We start from the raw sequence: 20513 nt of genomic DNA on the forward strand, positions 1-20513 counted from the left end.
CGATGGTGTTCTTCGGCTTGCAAGCCTCCCCCTTTTTCCTCCAAACATAACGATGGTCATTATGGCCAAACAGTTCTACTTTTGTTTCATCAGACCAGAGAACATTTCTCCAAAAAGTACGATCTTTGTCCCCATGTGCAGTTGCAAACCGTGGTCTGGCTTTTTATGGTGGTTTTGGAGCAGTGGCTCCTTCCTTGCTGAGTGGCCTTTCAGGTTATGTTGATATAGGACTCGTTTTACTGTGGATATAGATACTTTTGTACCTGTTTCCTCCAGCATCTTCACAAGGTCCTTTGCTGTTGTTCTGGGATTGATTTTCACTTTTCGCACCGAAGTACATTCATCTCTATGAGACAGAACGCGTCTCCTTCCTGAGCGGTATTACAGCTGCGTGGTCCCATGGTGTTTATACTTGCTTACTATTGTTTGTACAGATGAACGTGGCACCTTCAGGCGTTTGGAAATTGCTCCCAAGGATGAACCAGACTTGTGGAGGTCTACAATTTTTCTGAGGTCTTGGCTCTTTTGATTTTCCCATGATGTCAAGCAAAGAGGCACTGAATTTGAAGGTAGGCCATGAAATACATCCACAGGTACACCTCCAATTGACTCAAATTATGTCAATTAACCTATCAGAAGCTTCTGAAGCCATGACATCATCTTCTGGAATTTTCCAAGCTGTTTAAAGGCACAGTCAACTTAGTGTATGTAAACTTCTGACCCACTGGAATTGTGATACAGTGAATTATAAGTGAAATAATCTGTCCGTAAACAATTGTTGGAAAAATGACTTGTGTCATGCACAAAGTAGATGTCCTAACCGACTTGCCAAAACTATAGTTTGTTAACAAGAAATTTGTGGAGTGGTTGAAAAACGAGTTTTAATGACTCCAACATAAGTGTATGTAAACTTCCGACTTCAACTGTATGAAAACTTTCTGAAAGCGCTGTTGGTCTATAGCTATCTATAGGTATCTGTATGTGTGGATCAGTGGAGGCTGCTGAGGGGAGGACGGCTCATAATAATGTCTGGAATGGAGCTAAAGGAATGGCATCAAACACATAGAAACCATGTGTTTGATGTACTTGATACCATTCCACCTATTCTGCTCCAGGCATTACCACGAGCTCATCCTCCCCAATTAAGGTGCCACCAACCTCCTGTGGTGTGGCTATCACAGTGGGGTATGGAGAAGACCAGCAGCAAATAGATGAACCCCTGGGACAGGCTGTGAAGGCAGACTCTTCTTCCTCCTTCTAGCAGAGTGGGCTGATGGGAAGCAGGCAGGCTAAGTGCAGATACACAGAAAGGTGTCACAGTCCTAAAGTAACAGATCTCACGTTGTAACAAAGCGTCTCAAACTTGTCTCTAGCTCAAGCCTCGGGGAGGAGGAGAAATGGAAGAAGTTAAAAGGAGAGAGGCAGCAGCAGGCGTTTTACGGTGCGCTGTGAAGTCCAGAGCGAGCTAGAACAGAGGAGAACAAAGGAGAGGCCTTGAGGCTTTCAGTAAGACTCTCCACCAGTGGCGGGGCGGTGGGGAGGGGGGGGGGGTTTAGTCTCCCACGGCGATGGGGTGGGGTAGGGCTACACAGGTGGGGTGGAGGGCTGCGGGCTGTGGCACTCCAGACCGGGCTCCAGGGAAGAGTTGTTCAGGATGAAGTCCAGAGAGGGGACAGGCTGAGGGTACTTGTCCTTCTTTTCCTCAGTCAGCACCGACTCACCTCCTTCATCCTAGGGGGGGGGGGGGGGGGGAGGAAGAAAGAGAGAGAGAAAGAAAGAGAGAGAGAAAGAGAGAGAGAAAGAGAGAGAAAGAGAGAGAGAGAGAGAGAGAGAGAGAGAGAGAGAGAGAGAGAGAAAGATAGAGAGAGAGATAGAAAGAGAGATAGAAAGAGAGATAGAAAGAGAGAGAGAGAGAGAGAGAGAGAGAGAGAGAACATACATGTTTAAAAACAGACTCAGTAATAAACCAATAATACATTTCCATGATAATTGTTCATAAAGGATATCATCAATCATGTTCTCTGGCCTCTCTCACTTCTGCTCCCATAAACGCTCCAAATATGAGTAATTGACTACTATTGTCTTCTGGTTGCTAGGAGTTTCCAGAACCTAGCTCACAGGGACGCAAGGTCAGATCCCAGTGGGATAAATCACATGATTGACTAGCTGCATTGACTATGAGACTGGGGAAATGACAGGGTGGTGTATTACATTTTCGATTTGTTGAGTCAAGTACTGACGTCAATACTATGCCAAGCATTTACACACATCTACAAAGAGAGGGAGATAGAGAGAGAGAGAGAGAGAGAGCTATAGGGAGAGGGTATAGGACAACTGCGAGTGGGGAAGAGGGGGTGCCACGTGGAATTCTACAGCACAAAGCTAGAGGACCATTACAGAGCCAGGGAGGCCCTCCCTCGTAAACCTCCAGAAGGTCAAAGGTGACAGTGATCGAGTGGCGACCCAGTAAGGGTTCTTTCCCCTCAATAAATAGATAATTATCTGCATGCCTCTGGTGACTGGTTCTCCCATGGAAGAGGCCATGGAAGCTAAGGCTGTGCCCATAGGTAGTGGTCTTCTAGTCTCTCTCTGCCCAGCGTTGTGCATCACATAGGGGCACAGAGACGAGGGGAGCACTGTACATGGGTTGATGAGGGTGTGGGGTAGGATTGGGGTTGGGAGGGAACAATGGTTGCTGAGGGAGGGGATCCATAATGTTTTATTCAAACCAAGACCTTGTTCATTGGGGGTTTCGGAATAGTGTCATTAATCATGATAAATTCACATCAAACTCCACTCACGGATGTTTTCCTGTACCCTTTCTGCCAGTTTATGATTATTGCATTGAAAAATAACGTTGTTTGTTAGCTATTCTAGCTTGTTAGAATATGTTTCAGTCCTAATCTTTTTTTGACCAGTGAAGAGGCATTTGTGAGTGGGGCATTTGAAAAGACAGACTCCACCGACATCTTTTTTTTAATGCAATTGTGCTCTTTGAACTGAAGCTGGGAGAGGTTTTGCAGCCTGACCTTTCTAAGCCCTGTCCTTAGCCCTGGTTTCTCTCTATTCTACAGGTATGAAAGGTTCTGACAAGGTGCCATGCCAGCAGTGTCATCTACAGCTGGTCAAGGAACCTGTCTTCTACGGACGCTATCGATGACCTGGGTGATTGCTAGCTGGGAACCCAGCAAACCCAGGAACATTCCCAGAACATTATACTACAATTCCCATTACGTTCTAGTTAGGGTTTTATCTAACATTAGGATGATAACATCCCAATATAATGTTTTTGATAACAAAATATATATATTTTTCTTCAGAAATATGTTTTAAATGAAATAACCTTGGAATGTTCTCCTAACACTCACTAAAATGTTGTGCACAATATCTGTGACAACCCATACAGAACATTCCCCAAACGTTCTCATTAGGTTTCCAGGTTATGTAATAACACAACGTACCAGAGTAATGTTTTCCCAGCAAATCAAAATTGGTTCTGTGAAAGTGTGTTCTCATAACAGAGCTCTGCTACCCGACCCGAGCAACAGCAGGTGAATGTTTTTTGCAGCCCAGAATCATCTGCACAACTGGACAGATTTCATGTTTTGGGAACATATCTTTTGTGATGTCCCGACAATATTCTCACCAGACTGTTTCCGCAACCTAATGAAACATTCTGGGAACCTTTTAAGTTTTTGTTGTACTTTCACCCCTTTCCCCCCCCAATTTCATGATACCCAATTGGTAGTTAGTCTTTTCCCATCACTGCAACTCCCCTACAGACTCGGGAGAAGTGAAGGTCGAGAGCCACGCGTCCTCCGAAACACGACCCTGCAAAACCTCACTGCTTCTTGACACACTGCTGGCTTAACCCGGAAGCCAGCCACACCACTGTGTCAGAGGAAACACTGTCCAACTGGCGACCGAGGTCAGCTTGCAGACTCCCGGCCCGCCAAAACGAGTTGCTAGAGCGCGGTGGGACAAGGAAATCCATTCTGGGAACCTTTAAAGAACGGATTAAATGTGTTCTAGAAACATTTTTTGCAACATCTGGCAAATGTTTTATACAAAAATGATATAATCATCAGCAAGACTGGACAGTTATGAGAACATTTGCCGCGACCTAATGAATGTTCTGGGAACTTTCACAGAACCAATTTTGGTTTGATGGGAAGCTTAGTCTACGCCTGAGGATTTGTGAACTGTATCATGAGATTACATTTAGAATAACCTGAATGCTTGTTTAAATCATTTTGGAAGTTGCTGGTTTGCGGAGCATGTTCAGATCCAAAGAGTCCGGGTGTGTGACCTACTAGATCAACCCTGCTATTGGCCAACGTTCAACATCATAAACAATCTCTAAAACCTCAATCTACACAAACCACAGGTTTATCTGGGACAGTGGGTGGACTGTACATGCATAATGGGATGTTTCCTCTATCTGAACATTAGCTCTCAGTTCATTGCGTAGGGGAGCCTTCATTCTCAAAGGCGCAGGGAGATGTTAGACAACAATTCCTCAGCCACCACAGGCTGATTATACTGGATCAGATAACATCCAGGGTGATGAGACATCTGAGTCCACAACTGTTCCTCAGCCACCACAGGCTGATTATACTGGATCAGATAACATCCAGGGTGATGAGACATCTGAGTCCACAACTGTTCCTCAGCCACCACAGGCTGATTATACTGGATCAGATAACATCCAGGGTGATGAGACATCTGAGTCCACAACTGTTCCTCAGCCACCACAGGCTGATTATACTGGATCAGATAACATCCAGGGTGATGAGACATCTGAGTCCACAACTGTTCCTCAGCCACCACAGGCTGATTATACTGGATCAGATAACATCCAGGGTGATGAGACATCTGAGTCCACAACTGTTCCTCAGCAATGACACTGTTATTCTGACAACATCTGTTAGATTGACTCTGGACAGAGTGTTTGGACAGAGTGCTTGGACAGTGTGTTTGGACAGAGTGTTTTTGGCAGTGTGTCTGGACAGAGTGTCTGGACAGAGTGTCTGGACAGAGTGCCTCCTTGGCCCCGACCTCTCATGTAATCTCACACTATGGTAGTTGAGTGATGTATGAAACCTCTACTCTAAACTTAGAAACTCCTTGATAAGTAAGTTGTCAGAGGATGTCTCAATCAGGCCGAGCAGCCTTTTGAGCTTTAGTGTTAAACCACCCAGGCCTGAGTCACACTTCCACTGGACTTTTGTTCTCTGTCTTTTGGGTTGTCACCTTAGGGCAATATCCCTCCCCAGAGTCCTTTGTCTCGATTGGGCTCTCGCATGGCTTCTTTTTACAAATGCAAAAACCTGTCATTGAGGTTCAGAGGGTGATAGGGACCGTGTGTGTGTGTGTGTGTGTGTGTGTGTGACAATCCGAACGTCTACATTCCAGGCCAGTGGGTGGGTTTCCTGGGCAGGTCCAGCACCCTGCCTCTCCTACCTCTTTCTGTTTCCCCTATCTCTCCATCCTGCTTCTCTACCCCTCTACCCTTCTCTGCCTCTCTACCCCTCCCAGCCTCTGCCTCTCTACCCCTCCCAGCCTATCTACCCTTCTCTGCCTCTCCACCCCTCCCAGCCTCTCCACCCCATTTACCCTTCTCTGCCTCTCCACCCCTCCCAGCCTCTCCACCCCTCCCAGCCTATCTACACTTCTCTGCCTCTCCACTCCTCCCAGCCTCTGCCTCTCTACCCCTCCCAGCCTATCTACCCTTCTCTGCCTCTCCACCCCTCCCAGCCTCTGCCTCTCCACCCCTCTCTACCCCTCCCAGCCTATCTACACTTCTCTGCCTCTCCACCCCTCCCAGCCTCTGCCTCTCCACCCCTCTCTACCCCTCCCAGCCTATCTACCCTTCTCTGCCTCTCCACCCCTCCCAGCCTCTCCACCCCTCCCGGCCTCTCCACCCCTCCCGGCCTCTCCACCCCTCCCGGCCTCTCCACCCCTCCCGGCCTCTGCCTCTCCACCCCTCCCGGCCTCTGCCTCTCCACCCCTCCCAGCCTATCTACCCTTCTCTGCCTCTCCACCCCTCCCAGCCTCTCCACCCCTCCCAGCCTATCTACCCTTCTCTGCCTCTCCACCCCTCCCATCCTCTGCCTCTCCACCCCTCCCATCCTCTGCCTCTCCACCCCTCCCGGCCTCTGCCTCTCCACCCCTCCCGGCCTCTGCCTCTCCACCCCTCCCGGCCTCTGCCTCTCCACCCCTCCCGGCCTCGGCCTCTCCACCCCTCCCGGCCTCGGCCTCTCCACCCCTCCCGGCCTATGCCTCTTCACCCCTCCCGGCCTCGGCCTCTCTACCTCTCCTCCCAGCCCATCTACCCCTCCCTGCCGCTCTATCCCTCCCTGCCGCTCTACCCCTCCCTGCCGCTCTACCCCTCCCTGCCTCTGCCTGTGGCTCCCCTGCCTCTTACTATGGTTCTATCCGCCCCTCTCTGCGTCTCCAGATGATGTCAGTGACAGGGATGATGGGTATTAGGTGTACTCACGCCAGGGCCATGATGCAGAGAGGTCAGGCAAAAGACTCCAGGCGCTTCAGCGTGTTCCCATCGTCAGACGACAGGCCCATCCCACTGTCCGACTGTCCCCCCTGCACGTGCAGAGAGAGAGAGAGAGAGAGAGAGAGAGAGAGAGAGAGAGAGAGAGAGAGAGAGAGAGAGAGAGAGAGAGAGAGAGAGAGAGAGAGAGAGAGAGAGAGAGAGAGAGAGAGAGAGAGAGAGAGAGAGAGAGAGAGAGAGAGAGAGAGAGAGAGAGAGAGAGAGAGAGAGTGTCAGAGCTAGTCCAACAAAAGTGTGGTCTCACATATGTCTATTCTTACAGGCCAGATGTTTTACACCCTACTAATTAGGCAGCTCTGTAGTGAAGAGACACCCTCATGTTAAGTTGGGGGGTGATGAGTTAATTCACCTCATGGTTGTCGTTAGAACTGTTCTCCATGGTAACCTCGTCAAAGGTCTTCACACTTCCAGGCCGGATGTTCCTGAAGGGATAACATTTCCAAAGTCAGATCCCAATCAGGGAATTCCAAGATTACATGTGCCAAAAAGCGGCATTAAGAAACACAATAAGCGGGAACATAATCAAGTTGATGAACAATTACATAGTGTCAGTGGGATTGGTCTTTGAAAAGAACCTCTATTTATTTTGTTTTTCAACAGACGCAGAGAATCAAATGGCTGCTTAATTCCGCTTAAGGGATAACTGCTCATTTCAACACATTCTCAATAAACACACTCGTAGGACCTGTGAAACGAGGGCTTGACAAATATTATTTTAAGTGGACCTAAACCCTAAAGCAGGGTCTGTGGTTTGGGAGGAAATTCCTTGAAGGGGCCACAATGCTTTGGGCTCCCTCAACATCTCACTGCCAATGTATATAGTTCTTATCTCAACCTTAATCAGGTCTTTCACTGTCTTCAACTAGATCTACATGAACTTCTTTAAGAGTAAGTAGCCGAACCGCCAAGCAAAGCATATGTTAAGAAAATGGTGTGTGCTTTGAACAATGTACTGAAATGATTGGTTGTTATTTTAAAGGCACAATATGCAGAAATCACTCTGACATTTCCTAGTTGCTAAAATTGTAATAGTTCGCCTATATCAGTTGATGTGCCAAAACAAGCAAGTACAGTGCAGAGAATCATTGTACCATCTAAACCGCTGTGAAATATATTTTCCATAACTAAAAATATTGTATTTTCAGCTGTCTGAAGCTGGTACACCAAACTGAAAGTAAAAGACGCAAAAACGAAACTTAACGGGAAGCATAGAAATAGCGCACATAGAACATATCCACAGCTTCTTAGACATGCTTTAACCACGGATGACAGATCTATAACTCACATTTCTATGTGAACTTTGGTAGGGTTGCCCAAAAACGTACATATTGTAGCTTTAACATTCAGTACATTTAAAATAACACATATTTAAAGAGAGATAAACGTTCCGTGAAGTCAAGACGGCCAAGGAGACATTACATTTCACTGCTGAAGTGTCTCTATTAAATGTTATATAATGTACATAGACTTATGGCAGAAATCTTCAACTAAACTGAAATGCTATAAAATGTGAGAGAGCTTATTCAATAGTTGTCACGTTCCTGACCTGTTTTCTGTTAGTTTTGTATGTGTTAGTTGGTCAGGACGTGAGTTTGGGTGGGCAGTCTATGTTTTGTGTTTCTATGTTGGTTTAATGGGTACCTGATATGGTTCTCAATTAGAGGCAGGTGGTTTTAATCTCCTCTGATTGAGAATCATATTAAGGTAGGTGGTGTCACATTGTTTGTTTGTGGGTGGTTGTCTCCTGTGTCAGTGTCTGTATGTTACGCCACACGGGACTGTTTCGGTATCGTTCGTTCGTTCGTTTTGTATGTAGTCTGTTTCCTGTTCATGCGTTCTTCACGTTATATGTAAGTTCGTGTCCAGGTCTGTCTACATCGTTTATTTGTTTTGTAGTTTATCAAGTGTATTTCGTTTCGTCTTCGTCTTGTTTAATAAATCATTATGTCACATAACCACGCTGCATTTTGGTCGAATCACTACTCCTCCTCTTCGTATGAAGAGGAGGAGGAATTCCGTTACAATAGTGTTGTGAGCCACATTTGTCTGTGTGATCTCCATGTTAGGTTCAGGGTAATATCTCTCTGTTAGGTTCAGGGTAATATCTCTCTGTTAGGTTGAGGGTAATATAGCTGGGTAATGTAGTGTAGTGACTGGCCAGCTGACAGACTCCTGTTTCTTACCAGGTGCTCCCTGAGTCGCGGTGAGAGAGCGGCCTGGTGTTGGTCTCCTCTGACCGGGCCGTGTTGGAGGGGTCTCCCTCCTTGGACAGCAGGGCTGCTATAGGGATGTAATGCTTGCCCTCCTGAACGGAAAGAAAGAGGAGAGACCACAACATATCAGACCAGAGGCCTAGCTAACAACTATCATAGAATGACGGAAAACACATGTATGTGATAAGTGTGTGAAGCCTTTTGAGATTTGACCATAATACTGTCCGTGTGCTACACAAACATCCATTCAGGGCCTGCAGACAAGCAGGGAATGTTGCCAAAGAACCCAAAGGTCACGCCTAATAAATAAAATGTGGAATGCCTGAGGGCCACAGATGGAGCAGTGTGATGATGTTGGTAGAGACAACCTCACTGACTGGCCAGTGAAGGACTGAGTCTGTCTGTAAGTAACAGACCTACAGTTGAAGTCGGAAGTTTACATACCCTAGCCAAATACATTTAAACTCAGTTTTTCACAATTCCTGACATTTAATCCTGGTAAAAATTCCCTGTATTAGGTCAGTTAGGATCACCACTTTATTTTAAGATGTGAAATGTCGGAATAAGAGTAGAGAGAATGATTTATTCCCAGTGGGTTATTCCCACTTTCATCACATTCCCAGTGGGTCAGAAGTTTACATACACTCAATTAGTATTTGGTAGCATTGCCTTTAAATTGTTTAACTTGGGTCAAACATTTCGGGTAGCCTTCCACAAGCTTCCCACAATAAGTTGGGTGAATTTTGGCCCATTCCTCCTGACAGAGCTGGTGTAACTGAGTCAGGTTTGTAGGCCTCCTTGCTCGCACACACTTTTTCAGTTCTGCCCACAAATGTTATATGAGATTGAGGTCAGGGCTTTGTGATAGCCACTCCAATACCTTGATTTTGTTGTCCTTAAGCCATTTCGCCACAACTTTGGAAGTATGCTTGGGGTCATTGTCCATTTGGAAGACCCATTTGCGACCAAGCTTTAATTTCCTGACTGATGTCTTGAGATGTCGCTTCAATATATCCACATAATTTTCCTCCCTCATGGTGCCATCTATTTTGTGAAGTGCACCAGTCCCTCCTGCAGCAAAGGACCCCCACAACATGATGCTGCCACCCCTGTGCTTCATGGTTGGGATGGTGTTTTGGCTTGCAAGCCTCCCCCTCATTATGGCCAAACAGTTCTATTTTTGTTTCATCAGATCAGAGGACATTTCTCCAAAAAGTACGATCTTTGTTCTCATGTGCAGTTGCAAATCGTAGTCTGGCTTTTTTATGGCGGTTTTGGAGCAGTGGCTCCTTCCTTGCTGAGCGGCCTTTCAAGTTATGTCGATATAGGACTCGTTTTACTGTGTATATAGATACCTTTGTACCTGTTTCCTCCAGCATCTTCACAAGGTCCTTTGCTGTTGTTCTGGGATTGATTTGCACTTTTCGCACCAAAGTACATTCATCTCTAGGAGACAGAACGCGTCTCCTTCCTGAGCGGTATGACGGCTGAGTGGTCCCATGGACCACTTTCCATCAGCAGACTTTTCAGCAGACAATTTTCCATCAGCAGACACAGTCGCTGCTTTCCTTCTCACTGTCTTGATTCCAGTGGTGTAGTGGAGGGTATACAGAGGTATATACCGTGTACCTCCAATTTTGTTGTGGGCATTTGGTATGCTCACCTCTTATCCCCACGATTCATATCAAAGTAGTGAAGTGGAGGTATACGCCGTATCAATTAATAAGGCTGATAGAACGGATCTGAATGTTTAGCTTAAAATGTTGATAAACACATTTTAAAGCTCAGCAATGTGCACACGGTGGTAGGCCTAAGCGCAAATGTTCCAAAATGCAATTTGCGGAAAACACTGTTCTAAAATGCAGCCGGGTCATTCAAGATTGACTTCGAAATTGGACGTCTATCCATGTCCTGAGACCTTGAAGGAGCTGTTTCCCTTGCTTTGCAAGGGCCCCGGCTTTCAGTGGAGTGATAGGTAACGATGCGTAGTGGAAGGCAGTTGTTGACGTGTTCAGAGGCTCCCTGGTTCGATCCCCGGTTTGGGATGAGGAGAGGGACAGAAGCAACACTGTTACACAAACTCCATCTCATGTGTTCTACACAAACACCGCTAACCAAACAATAGTGCTAGGTGCCTGCGCAGTTGATTTAAAGGGTAAATACACTCAAATATCCATCATTGTTGGGACATCTAATTTTGTTGTTTTTCAATTTAAAAAGAGGGACTCAGTTGACAGCCTCATTTATCTACCGTATTTCAATAGTAGGCCTACTATTAGCCTAGTTGCACAGTACAGCTTGGGTAGGCCTGACTGTGAAAGACCAATATGGGATTTATCATTTTAAGTCATTGAAAGTTTAAGTCACACAGTGCTCTTGAAAAATAATGGTCAAAATTAGAGTACACTCACTTCTCTAGGCACCACTACACCACTGTTTGATTCCATTCCTCTTTCTCAATATCTTCTTGTCATTCCACTACCACAAAACCAGGGGGGGGGGGGTTGTTGAGTGTGACTTCCCCTCCCAATTACTGTGACCACACCCCTGGGCCAGACCCCAGTGACTAGTTGAATTGTTAAGTAGTTTCCTAAGGACAATGTGGCTGGAGTCCTTAAAGAGCGGCTGCCTTTAAATAGCAACAAATCCCTTTGGAAATGGCCTACGTGGTATCGATATGATTAAGAAATATTTATTCTAGTGTCAAAATTGACTACAAAGTGTAAATAGGTTAATTTTGGTCATAGAGTCAGTCTCGTCTTAAACTGAGTTTGGAACATCTGTGCATCACACCGGGAAATGAAGGTTGGGTTTTGATTTGACGATGTCCACTTGCCCACTAACATGGGGTGAACAGCTGCAGTGATTCCTCTCTATCCAATAGCATAGACAGTGAGTCAGGCCTGCCCAACAGCCCGACTTTGTTTACATGAGACAAAAAAACATTAACATGAGAAATACTGCACCAAATACCTTAGTTGGATGTAAAATTGTGCAACTTAAACATCCTCGGATAAAACGGCAAAATTAATGACAAATGTTTTGAGTTACCTTAGATTCATTCTGGGGATTTTGAGGAAGTAAAATAGGCTTCTGCGTCTACAGTGTCTCATTGGGGACAAACATCATTAACCAAACGCGGAATCAGTCAGGAAACACACCTCCAAGACTGAAATAAAAAATGTCTAATGAGCAACAGAAAAACACACGTGCCAATCGGCGTGTTCAGTGGCTCTTTGTCTGTGTCGTGGCTTCCCCCACATGGAAGTAGTTTTAGGCACTTTGCCTAAACTTGACTTACTTACCTAAACCCTTTTACTCCGTGAGGAGCATAGGTTATACGCAAATGTGCTCCACCGCACTCAGTTTTACTGGCCAGAAGCAAAGCATATAAAACACAGTACGTCATACAAGCCTTATGAGCATAGTGCACTTAGATGAGGCAAGGCCAGAGCACAGTGTCCTTAGATGAGGCAAGGCCAGAGCATAGTGCACTTAGATGAGGCAAGGCCAGAGCATAGTGCCCTTAGATGAGGCAAGGCCAGAGCATAGTGCACTTAGATGAGGCAAGGCTAGTGCCCTTAGATGAGGCAAGGCCAGAGAATAGTGCCCTTAGATGAGGCAAGGCCAGAGCATAGTGCACTTAGATGAGGCAAGGCCAGAGCATAGTGCCCTTAGATGAGGCAAGGCCAGAGCATAGTGCCTTTAGATGAGGAGAGGCTAGAGTATAGTGCCCTTAGATGAGGCAAGGCCAGAGCATAGAGCACTTAGATGAGGCAAGGCTAGTGCCCTTAGATGAGGCAAGGCCAGAGTATAGTGCCCTTTGATGAGGCAAGGCCAGAGCATAGTGCACTTAGATGAGGCAAGGCCAGAGCATAGTGCACTTAGATGAGGCAAGGCTAGTGCACTTAGATGAGGCAAGGCTAGTGCCCTTAGATGAGGCAAGGCTAGTGCCCTTAGATGAGGCAAGGCCAGAGTATAGTGCCCTTAGACGAGGCAAGGCCAGAGTATAGTGCACTTAGATGAGGCAAGGCCAGAGCATAGTGCACTTAGATGAGGCAAGGCCAGAGCATAGTGCCCTTAGATGAGGCAAGGCCAGAGCATAGTGCCTTTAGATGAGGGGAGGCCAAAGCATAGTGCCCTTAGATGAGGCAAGGCCAGAGCATAGAGCACTTAGATGAGGCAAGGCTAGTGCCCTTAGATGAGGCAAGGCCAGAGTATAGTGCCCTTTGATGAGGCAAGGCCAGAGCATAGTGCACTTAGATGAGGCAAGGCTAGTGCCCTTAGATGAGGCAAGGCCAGAGTATAGTGCCCTTAGACGAGGCAAGGCCAGAGTATAGTGCACTTAGATGAGGCAAGGCTAGTGCCCTTAGATGAGGCAAGGCCAGAGTATAGTGCCCTTAGACGAGGCAAGGCCAGAGTATAGTGCACTTAGATGAGGCAAGGCCAGAGCATAGTGCACTTAGATGAGGCAAGGCCAGAGCATAGTGCACTTAGATGAGGCAAGGCCAGAGCATTGTGCACTTAGATGAGGCAAGGCCAGAGCATAGTGCACTTAGATGAGGCAAGGCCAGAGCATAGTGCACTTAGATGAGGCAAGGCCAGAGCATAGTGCACTTAGATGAGGCAAGGCCAGAGCATAGTGCACTTAGATGAGGCAAGGCCAGAGCATTGTGCACTTAGACGAGGCAAGGCGAGGGGTGAAAGTAAGCCGGTACAGAGTACCAGGAAAATTAAAAGTGGGGGTATGCCATACCGGTAAAACATGAGCCTATCACAATAATGAAAACCAAGATTGCAAGAAAACTGTAAGCTATTACACCATAATTTATCAACCGCATGAACAATGTGCCAATAGATGGGTGGTATACAATCCAAAATGAGGTGTGGTTCCATGTGAACACTAACAGTTTGCCAAGATAAAGATGACTGGCCGGGACCAAGACCACACGGACAGCAGTGGACGCATCAATCAATTTAGGCTACAAGAAGGTGCCTAATGACAATCGGTGAATGTTATTAACATTGTTGGTGTTTTAATAGACGTCTCTCATCAAACCGCAGGTGCACAGTGCAGTGTTTTAGATGCTGTAATTCTCTTAAAGTACACGAACGTGCGCAGGTAGCATACTTTTTAAAATGATTTGTTTGACAATCAGACAAAAACATCATGCCTGGTTCTGTTCATGCCACATTAAAAGGTAATACATTTTTACAGTTGAAGCTAGAATCCTAAATTGAAACAATAACAAAGTGGTTCACCCGCCTCATAGTTTGAACCATGTTTTGAGGCTATACAGTGTTTGCTTACATTTACATTGTTTACAAACGTATAAAGTTATATTTTGGATGCTGATGGGGTACGACATTTGAACTAAGCTCATGAGGCATTTATAAGTTATATTCTTCAAGAATCAATACGTATACAGTGCATTCAAAAAGTATTCAGACCCCTTGACTTTTTCCATATTTTGTTACGTTACAGCCTTATTCTAAAATGTATATATATATAATAAAAAAAATCAGGTGCATCCTGTTTCCATTGCTCATCATTGAGATGTTTCTAAAATTTGATTGTAGTCCACCTGTGGTAAATTCAATTGATTAGACATGATTTGGAAAGGCACACATCTGTCTATATAAGGTCCCACAGATGACAAAGCATGTCAGAGCAAAAACAAAGCCATGAGGTCGAAGGAATTGTCAGTAGAGCTCCGAGACAGCATTGTGTCAAGCCACAGATCTGGGGAAGGGTACCAAAACATTTCTGCAGCATTGAAGGTCCTCCAAGAACACAGTGGCCTCCACCATTCTTAAATGGAAGAAGTTTGGAACCACCAAGACTCTTCCTAGAGCTGTCCTCCCGGCCAAACTGAGCAATCGGGGGAGAAGGGCCTTAGTCAGGGAGGTGACCAAGAACCCGATGGTCACTCTGACAGATCTCCAGAGTTCCTCTGTGGAGATGGGAGAACCTTCCAGAAAGACAACCATCTTTGCAGCACCCCACCAATCAGGCCTTTATGGCAGAGTGGCCAGACAGAAGCCACTCCTCAGTAAAAGGCACATTACAGCCTGCTTGGAGTTTGCCAAAAGGAACCTAAAGGACTCTCAGACCATGACAAACAAGATTCTCTGGTCTGATGAAACCAATATTGAACTCTTTGGCCTGAATGCCAAGCGTCACGTCTGGAGGAAACCTGGCACCATCCCTACGGTGAAGCATGGTGGTGGTAGCAGCATCATGCTGTTGGGATGTTTTCCAGCAGCAGGGACTGGGAGAGTAGTCAGGATTGAGGGAAAAATGAACGGAGCAATGTACAGAGAGATCCTTGATGAAAACCTGGAGCACTCAGGATCTCAGACTGGGACGAAGGTTCACCTTCCAACAGGACAACGACCCTAAGCACACAGCCAAGACAACACAGGAGTGGCTTCGGGACCAGTCTCTGAATGTCCTTGAGTGGCCCAGCCAGAGCCTGGACTTGAACCCAATCTAACATCTCTGGAGAGACCTGAAAATAGCTGCGCCGCGACGCTCCCCATCCAACCTGACAGAGCTTGAGAGGATTTGCAGAGAAGAATTGGACAAACTCCTGTTGTGGAAATTCAGTACTGAGAAAGACTTGGTCATTTCGTCAAACAATCATCTTATTTAATAGTGATTAATTATTGCAATAATGAGGCTGGTCGACCCCCCGACCCTTGAGTGTAGGACCGAGTAACCTAACCTTCACACAAATGCAGAGTACTTTATATAGCTGACACTAACAATGCTCAGCCATAGTTGGTTCAACCCCCCTCATGCAGACCAAGGACCATCATAAGCCACTCTGGGTTCATCCTGTCGTTATCTGCACATGGGTTGTTGTCTTAACCCCACCCTGGCTTAGTTTCCCAGATGCAAGGATGATTTTGAGACAATGAGGGATTGTTCTACTCCTAAGCTATCTCTAGTAAAACACATTCTTGTCTACGTAATGCAGTCTTTAACTCATTTTTCAGCTCAAGCCACCTCCAGTGACCGTACGCCCAGATTAGCTGCAGGGAACTAGAGTGGATATCATAAAACACAGACACTAACAGGACAGAAATATCATCCTATTTGTTAAGTATTAATTGCTAACTATTAATATCAAACAAATCAGGTAAATATGTACCTTTTCTATCACACTACCCAAATACCAGTGTGCCAAGCTTGCAGCGTCATACCCAAGAAGACTCGAGGCTGTAATCGCTGCCAAAGGTGCTTCAACAAAGTACTGATTGAAGTGTCACGTTCCTGACCTGTTTTTCCTTTTTCTTGTATTTATTTAGTTGGTCAGGGCATGAGTTGGGGTGGGCTGTCTATGTGTGATTTTCTATGTTGGGGTTTTGTGTTCGGCCTGGTATGATTCTCAATCAGAGGCAGCTGTCAATCGTTGTCCCTGATTGAGAATCATACTAAGGCAGCCAGGGTTTCACGTGTGTTTTGTGGGTGTTTGTTCTTGTGTCAGTGTTCCGCCACACAGGACTGTCATGGTAGTTATTTTGTATCTCATATTGTTTTTGTTAATTATTCAATCACTATGGAAACTAGCCACTCTGCGTATTGGTCCGATCCGTCTCGCCTCTCCTTGTCCGAGGAGGAGGATTACGACTGCCGTTACATAAAGGGTCTGAGTACTTACGTAAATGTAATATTTCAGTTTTGTATTTTTGTATAAATTTGCAAAAATGGTAGATTTCATGAGGGGGAAAACGATTTAATACATTTTACAATAAGGCTGTAACGTAACAAAATGTGGAAAAAGTCAAGGGGTCTGAATACTTTCCGAATGCGCTGTATATCATTACGTCCAAACATGGATGTAGCAACTAAGGATTCTAGCTCTAAATGACATGCGTTTACTATTAGGCCCATTCAAAATGTTTAGTGCACACCCATATTGGAGGTCCTGTACCTGGCAGATATTACATCTACTTTCACCCCTGGACAAGGCCCTGTCCACAACCCTGCTGACCTCTGATCTCCAGATCACCTTGAACCTGGTCTTCACCACCACCTTCACCTATTCAGTCATTTCAGACTAGTGATAACCTCACGGACAGAAGGAATAGATTTTAAAGTATTAAAACAAAGCCATGAGGATCTTACCTGCTGTACACTGGCCTGTAGTAGGTCTCCTAGTCTCTCCACCAGCTCAGTGAAGGTTGGTCGGTCTCCTGACTCGCCCTGCCAGCAGTCCAACATGGTCTGGTATCTGAGGAGAAATACACATCATGTCATTATGCTGGCTCATATTCACATTCTGATAACACAGACACTGTACAGCTATGTTGAGCAATATACAAATAAATGATGGTTATAATATGGTAATCGTAGAAATCTATAAGGGTTGGTAATGACCCCTGCCTGATGGTGATGAATTTAGCACAATGCAGATGGCCATGAACTGCTAGGTTTCACTCCGCTGTGCTTTGGTGAGAAGCAGACATTTACCCAAAAGGCAAATAGCATTCAATCTTTTACAACCAGGAGTGCTTTGACTTTAGCAACAACCTGCACTCCACCAGACAGACCCTGTGTGTGTGGAGGCTGACTGACACCAGAGATGACCTGTAGCTGGCTTCCACCCAAATCAACTGTCATCTAAAATACTCATATATCCAATATTTCATTTTCCAAGGATAATCTGGTCTCTGGGGCTGTATCTCATTCCCTCTAGGTCTTGGTGTGAACATTAGGAATGCTCAGAGCCCCCCTCTGGTCTTTGACGAGCTGTCAGCCTCGCTGCCCATATGGGAAGACTCAGGGCCGTTATGTGCTGTGTTTCCACTGCAGCAGTGGCCTGTAATAACGGCCGGACTCGGCCGTGGAGGAATTCAGAGATGGAGTGCAGGCTGCTGTTTAAATCAAACCCTACAGTCAGGGGTGATGATGGATCCCTAGCCTGTTTCTTACTACGGAGCGCGGCCTCCAAACACAGAGGCCCTTACGTAAACAGAGCCAGGTGCCCATTAGCTCCATTATGTTCCTCTGATTGGCACCAGATTGAGTCAATTTGGAGTTTGGAGAAAATTCCAGTAAAAAGCAGATGGTTCATTACATCCTCCGTCTTTTGCCCTCTCCATCTGTGTTTGCATTCAGGGAACCTAGACCTTGGCTTGACAAGACTTCTCCTCTCCTCTCGGTGCAGTGGAGATTGGCTGGAGAAACGACCGAGTTGCTGGGCTGTGATTCCCATGTTAATGAGTGTCCTTGGCCAGGTGGAGGGACTCCTAACATCCTCACAGTGACAGGATGGAAGCCCAGAGCAGACCACCATGGGCCACACATCAAGAGGAGGGGATGTAGACAGCAATGTATTGTCGCACAATTTCAACCCAGCTTCCTCTCTGCTGTGTAAGGGGAATAAATTGGTTCCCCCTCCACTGTCTCCTCAGGGAATACTTTGTTGAGGGGGGCCATTGCGGTGGTCGCAATTCCTTAGTCCACTACTCTCTTCTGGCAGGACAGCTGTGGGATGTTGGGAGCTGGACATCCGTTTTTCTCTATTCCCGCGACTTGAGGAGCATTCTTGAGGATGCATCAGATCGCCGTTGGGCTGATGGAGGAACTTTCAATCTTTTAAGCCTAGGGTCACATTCCTGATGAGCCGGTGCACCAGCAGCAGCGTAGATATACCGCCCTGTATCGCCCGGCCCTTGGCCCCCTTCATTATCCATGGGATCAAGTTCAGGGTCAGAGCCTCTGGATCCCAGGCTCCCACACACCTGAACAACATCAGGCCTGGGAGGCTCTGAGGAGAAGTGTTGGAGACAGGGTATTACCCCTGTAGACTAGAGTGTGTACCGCTCCTCTGCTTGCCATTTAAAGTGATATCAGCGGGTCTTGTGTTTATCTCAGACAAGAGGCAGGTTTACATCATGGTTCCTTGGCATGAGCATGTGTTCTCTATATCTTCATTCTGTCAATGGAAGGCTTTGCTTTGAACCAGAATGGAACGTATCTTAGAGAGGGATCTTAGAGAGAGGAACTTGGCACCAGTGGGTCTGACTCTGGATCCACCGAGCTGACATTTGCTTCTGTTCGCGTCCCCGCTCTCTAAGGCCTGTGTCACATGAAGCAATGTGGATGCAATTTCTGTTGCAGATGCAAGTTGCAAGTGACAACATCTCAAGCAACTTTGCTGATACACAAAGCAATTCAAATGCAATTGAAATTACATTCAACATCCAATCCTGTCAAATGTCACATAATGGTTTACATAAATTATTTCTTTATCCAAACGTTTGGTCATTTAAATAGCATCGATATATAGACAAAATGCTGGCTATGCAATTTAGCTAGCTAGCCAAAATGTTACCTATTTGCCAACCATGCTTTACCAAGATAGCTAGCAAGCTAACCACGCTAGCAACGAGCTAAGCTAGCTAGCTAGTGCAGTTCATGTTGGACAATTTCAGTTGAAACTGGACATTGAAAGGTCTGGGATTTATTGACTGCCAGACCATGTACAAAACCATGACTAGCCATGGTGTCTGGAATTGTTTATACATTTCCCATTTGCCATGTCTCTCTCTTTTGTCGCAATGTTTAGCAGCACTGACAACTGGTTCAGAGTTCCTGAATGGAACGACATGACGAGTCGACGTAAACCTTTTTCTGCACACTGATTGGACATTGCATACAGTCAGTTGCATGAAATAGGATTGATTTCTATCACTTGCGATGCAATGCAACTACGTTTCAGGCAATTCTTTGGGGGGGGGGGGGACACACAGAGCAACCCAAATGCAACTTTGTTGCAAGCAACATAAATTGCCTCCAGATTGCTTTGTGTGACATAGGCTTAAGACTCCAGTCTGGTTCATATTTTGCTGGTCATCTCCAATCACCATCTCCAATGTATTGGTGATATATATATCCATTAACTTGGTTCCAGTTGGCACAATATGTTTAAAACAATTCTGGACAACATTTACCAATTACAAATGAATAAGACAGAGGAAGTTTGACTCCACCATGCTTTGTCACAAATGAAAACCAAACGCTATGCACACACACACACACACACACACACACACACACACACACACACACACACACACACACACACACACACACACACACACACACACACACACACACACACACACACACACACACACACACACACACCTGAATGTGAGCTACATTAAGAGCAGAGCTCAGGAAGTGAGAGCAAGAGGTCCTTATTGTAAACTCAGACATATGCTGCAGCCTGGGACAGTGAGTGAGAGCCCCAGACAGAGCTCCCTGCTGAGAAGCCACCCAGTCACCTAAAGGCAACAACAACCCTAGCTCTCCCTATCCAGTCCACCTCCCTGCTAGACAAACAGCACTGATACCGCAGGGCCAGGAGAAACCCCACTAGACTCCCCCAAAGATATTCTGTTTCAGCAGCAGCGTCCACCTCTGCCCTGCTTCAGAGCCCCCTTGTGTGGACAAGGGAGGGAGTGTCCCGCCCTTTGGCACTTTTTGCCCTGTGTCTGGCTGCCCCCCTGGCCACTCCACGCTCCCCCAGCCTTTAGTGTTGGGCTTAATACGGCCGCATCGATGTCAGTCTTAATATGAATCCGCACCTTGCCACCCGCAGCCCCCTCAGTTAACTGCCAATCAGCAGCTCCCGTCTCTCCTCCACATTCAGAGCTGGATTACCCACGATGCCTATAAGCCCTGTCACCCACAAATGAAGGAGCAGATACAA

At 46.2% G+C, this 20513-nt stretch overlaps 1 protein-coding gene across 1 annotated transcript in view; it reads right to left on the minus strand.

The window, feature by feature from the left end:
* Positions 1-1071: 1071 nt before the first annotated feature.
* LOC120046992 (vascular endothelial growth factor receptor kdr-like) overlaps positions 1072-20513 on the minus strand; it is a 65476-nt gene continuing 46034 nt past the window's right edge. The window contains 6 exon segments of the mRNA XM_038992540.1: positions 1072-1716; positions 5464-5491; positions 6503-6603; positions 6921-6993; positions 8755-8876; positions 16919-17024. Coding sequence (XP_038848468.1) covers positions 1585-1716; positions 5464-5491; positions 6503-6603; positions 6921-6993; positions 8755-8876; positions 16919-17024 — 562 coding nt within the window. The 3' untranslated portion in view covers positions 1072-1584.

Source organism: Salvelinus namaycush, chromosome 5, assembly GCF_016432855.1.
Source record: "Salvelinus namaycush isolate Seneca chromosome 5, SaNama_1.0, whole genome shotgun sequence".
NCBI classification, from domain to species: domain Eukaryota; kingdom Metazoa; phylum Chordata; class Actinopteri; order Salmoniformes; family Salmonidae; genus Salvelinus; species Salvelinus namaycush.